Source organism: Pyxicephalus adspersus, chromosome 6, assembly GCF_032062135.1.
Source record: "Pyxicephalus adspersus chromosome 6, UCB_Pads_2.0, whole genome shotgun sequence".
Taxonomy (NCBI): Eukaryota; Metazoa; Chordata; class Amphibia; order Anura; family Pyxicephalidae; genus Pyxicephalus; species Pyxicephalus adspersus.
The window spans coordinates 44,886,232-44,890,066 of record NC_092863.1 but is presented as its reverse complement, the minus strand read 5'-3'; the positions used below and the strand labels follow the sequence as shown (position 1 = coordinate 44,890,066).

At 45.8% G+C, this 3,835-nt stretch overlaps 1 protein-coding gene across 1 annotated transcript; it reads right to left on the bottom strand.

The window, feature by feature from the left end:
• Nucleotides 1-427: 427 nt before the first annotated feature.
• On the bottom strand, nucleotides 428-2,867 carry YWHAH (tyrosine 3-monooxygenase/tryptophan 5-monooxygenase activation protein eta). Its single transcript, XM_072415554.1, has 2 exons — nucleotides 2,652-2,867; nucleotides 428-1,915 (listed from the first exon to the last, which is right to left on the bottom strand). The coding sequence occupies exons 1-2, from the start codon at nucleotides 2,736-2,738 to the stop codon at nucleotides 1,259-1,261; spliced, it is 744 nt and encodes a 247-aa protein (XP_072271655.1). The 5' UTR covers nucleotides 2,739-2,867; the 3' UTR covers nucleotides 428-1,258.
• Between the last annotated feature and the right edge of the window lie 968 nt (nucleotides 2,868-3,835).

The following is a 3,835-nucleotide window of genomic DNA, read 5'->3' as shown; positions in this document are numbered from 1 at the left end:
AGCATAGCTTTTCATCTAGATTAATCATATTATAAAATACATGCCAGCCTATGGTAAAATATGTGGGGTATCTGGACTGGGCCTGATGTGGTATCACTACAAATAAAACCTCCAGGGACTTCATTACCAACCATTGTTAAAGCAGGAGTGGTCAGCTATTTGGAATACTTATGATAAAAATACTACAATACAATGACAAGCACTCCATGGCAGGTTGTTGGCCCTATTTACCATTTCTAGCAAACCGATGGGTACATGGATATAGACATCCCTGCAGAAAATAAAAGCTGATCTGCTGTATCATAATAATGGTTCACATTTAATCTTTTCCAGAAGCAAAGTGACCTGAAGCTCTGACCGAAAAGATAAGGAGCACGTAACATTTCTTTGGTTTATTTTATCAACAGACAAGAGGCTCAAGCAAAAATAATATCCTCAAAGCAGCATTTATTTCATCCACGCATTTTCAAAACATTTATATTGGGTGTCTGGCATTTTATTGGCATCCATCATGAACAGGCTAATACACACTGCAGATGCAGCCAGTTCTCCGATGAACTGTCCTGCACAAGGCTTACAACCAAATAATGAGGCCCTTTACCAGAATAATTAAATGATTAGAAAAAAAACTAAAATAAAACAAAAAACACAGGTACTTAGGGCATTCAAACTCAGAAGGGGTGTAGAATTATCACACCATAATTTAAAAGGGCAAATAGAAACTTCACAAAGCTCACATTTAAAAACGTCTATTGTTAGCTAACAAAAACAGGTGGACCCCCACTTCCCACTAGGGGAACTGCAGCCATTCACAGCGGGAACTGTGTGGTGCCTTCTTTGTGGGAAGAAAGGGAACGGGGAGTCATTTACATGCAAAGGGAATGCTGCACAAATGGAAACTAAAAACAGTTTCTTTACAAAATAAAAATGGGACCACTTTGCATCTTTCCAGCCCGTACGTGCCCTATCGGTAAGGAGAATGCGGGCGCCTCTCTGAAACTGCAGCCTCCCTAATCCCCTGAACAACGCGAGGGCAACCCAAGAAACGGCCGATGTGCCAACGCAATCCAGCAATGCCCAAGAGAACGCCGCGAGAGCCCGTCTCCCCGGGCACGCAGCAGTATGAGCATTTGTGCCAATGATACGGATATGATAAGCACAGGGACATGTCAGGGGCAGCGGTGGGGGAGGAGGGGTTCAGCATGTGGTGAAGGGGAGAGGGTAAGTAATGGGCTGTAGCAAGACGCAACACCCTCATTTAATTGTTGCCTTCTCCGGTCTCTTCGTCCGGCTGGTCACTTGTCCACAGGGTCAGGTTGTCACGCAGGAGCTGCATGATGAGGGTGGAGTCCTTGTAGGAATCCTCGTTTAGTGTGTCCAGCTCAGCGATAGCATCATCAAAGGCCTGCTTGGCCAGAAGGCAAGCTTGTTCGGGGTTACCCTGTATTTCATAATAGAAGACGGAGAAATTTAGGGCTAGGCCTAGACGGATAGGGTGAGTAGGCTGCATGTGCTCTTTGCTAATTTCAAAGGCTTCTTTATATGCAGCTTCAGATGCCTCCGTTACACTTCGCTTCCTGTCCCCAGAGCCTACTTCTGACAGGTAACGATAGTAATCTCCCTTCATCTTCAGGTAGAAAACTTTGCTTTCGTACTGGAAGTCATTGCAATTCTTGATAAGGAACTTGTCAAGCAGAGACAGGACTTCATTACATACGGCCTCGAGTTCAGCTTCAATCTTTTCTCTGTATGCTTTCACCTTTTCCAGCTTCTTCTCATTACCATCAGCCAGCGTCTTCTGCTCAATACTGCTGATGACTCGCCATGAAGACCTTCGCGCACCCACTACGTTTTTGTAGGCTACGGACAGCAGGTTCCGGTCTTCGTTAGACAGTGGCTCGTTGAGTTCTGTGACCTGCATCAACACAAGAATGAAATGCTCAATTTTCAGTGGAGATTATAAATAGGAGTAAATGGTTAGATTGACAATATCTTCAGTTTTAATATTAAATGATCAATACACAAAGACAAATACGGTGCCAGGCTGTCCCGTGACACCACATACAGACAGGTCACCACACCCCATCACTGCACTATAGATACGGACACACATGCTGCAAACATATTTGAAGACGGAGACAGACGTTTGCCCTGGGCACAACAATCAGACACAGAATGCCAATACACGAGCCAAGCACCCCTACTGGCCAGGTATTGCTTGGTGCCCATTTACCCCACCCTATAATCGGGCACACAGCATCCTGCTGCCTGACGTCCTCCTCACAGACGGGTACGCATCTGCACAACATTTTACAAAGACATCCATACAATTATTCCAGCAGCAATTTTCTTTTATTACAGATAACCATCTGACGCAAATACCATGTCCAGCCATGACTATTGGCATTCTGTGTGCATTGCAGCCTTTTTCCTTGCCATACACATTACATTGGGGGAACCTGGATCTCCCTTTGTAACATTGGGAATTAGCATGTAATGATCTTTTACCTGGTGTCATTTATATGATGAGGATGGCAATGTAATGTAGGTGAATGTCCCCATAGAGCCTGGACAATGGTGAGCATTGTGGACATGAGTTTTATAGGGCGCCCGGGCACAGCCATGCATTTCCTCTACACGTTGCCTCTTACCGCTCTCATCGCTGCGGCCATATCCTCGTATCTCTCCGCCTGCTCCGCCAAACGGGCTCTCTGGAGCAGCTGCTCCCGGTCCGCCATGCTGTTCTCCAAGCGGGTCCTGGTTGGAGTGTCGGTGTCACTGCTGTGCTTAGCTTCTCCGCGCTGATCCCGGTTCTGCTCCTAACGGTGCTGCAACCCGGGACGCACTATGAGTGGGCGGGACCGGGGGCGTGGTTTTCGGGAATATTTCTAGATGACGTCATGAGCTATTTATAGACCTATATTAGAGCATGCGCAGTAGGTTTACTGCAATGCACAGCAAAGAGGTGGGGAGTGAACAGAGAGGGAGGGCTGCTAATGTAAGGGGAACAGGTCTGAGGCCGCTGAGCGGAACACATGGCTTATTCTAGCTGCTGGTCAATGTAATATAACATCTCACAGGGCATTATATTATATACTGCAGCGTTTAGTGCAATAGCTGAGAAGTATGGCTGTCAAATCCTTGCAATGCACAGACCCAGTTTTCATGGTTTTAGGGCTGGGGTGCGGTCAGACAGAATTTGTACCAAAAAGGCATTTCTTAGGGTCACTGATGCTGCTACTTCATATTTCCTCATAGCAGGAGAACAGAATCATTCTAAATTCAAATGACTAAGGCTACATTTAGTAAGAAATAATTGAGAAAAGTCAATGGCAGCTAAGAATAAAAGTAAAACAAAGATCAAAGCAAGCAGACTTTTATTTCTGTGTAAAGATTATATAAAGGAGTAATGCACCACAACTGTGTCTCACTAACTTTGGAGCAATGCAGGCTGGCCAGATAAAAAAAACAAGACTCACCATAGATATTAATAGATATATGGTCCAGCCAAGTCAGGCAGTATTTATGGTTAGAAAATTCACTCTGCTACTCTGCTGCTGTATTGTACAAAGGAGCAAGGAAGACTTTGCTGCTGGAATATACAAAAGTCCTATCACACTTCCCTATGCAGTCCAGGAGAAATGTCCACCCTGCTCAATACAGTTCAGGAGCAAAGCCGGCTCTCCTCCTCTGTACCCGACACCAGCAAAGCCCACCAAGCTCCTCTGGACCTGACACCAGCAAATCCCACCACCCTCCTCTGTACCCGACAACTGCAAAGCCCACCAAGCTCCTCTGTACCCGACACCAGCAAAGCCCACCAAGCTCCTCTGTA

Excerpts from the sequence above, each read along its gene's own strand:
- YWHAH (XM_072415554.1), bottom strand. The coding sequence starts at position 2,738 with ATGGCGGACCGGGAGCAGCTGCTCCAGAGAGCCCGTTTGGCGGAGCAG. Across the intron at positions 1,916-2,651 it reads TGGCCGCAGCGATGAGAGCG|GTCACAGAACTCAACGAGCC; the intron begins GTAAGAGGCAAC and ends GTGTTGATGCAG.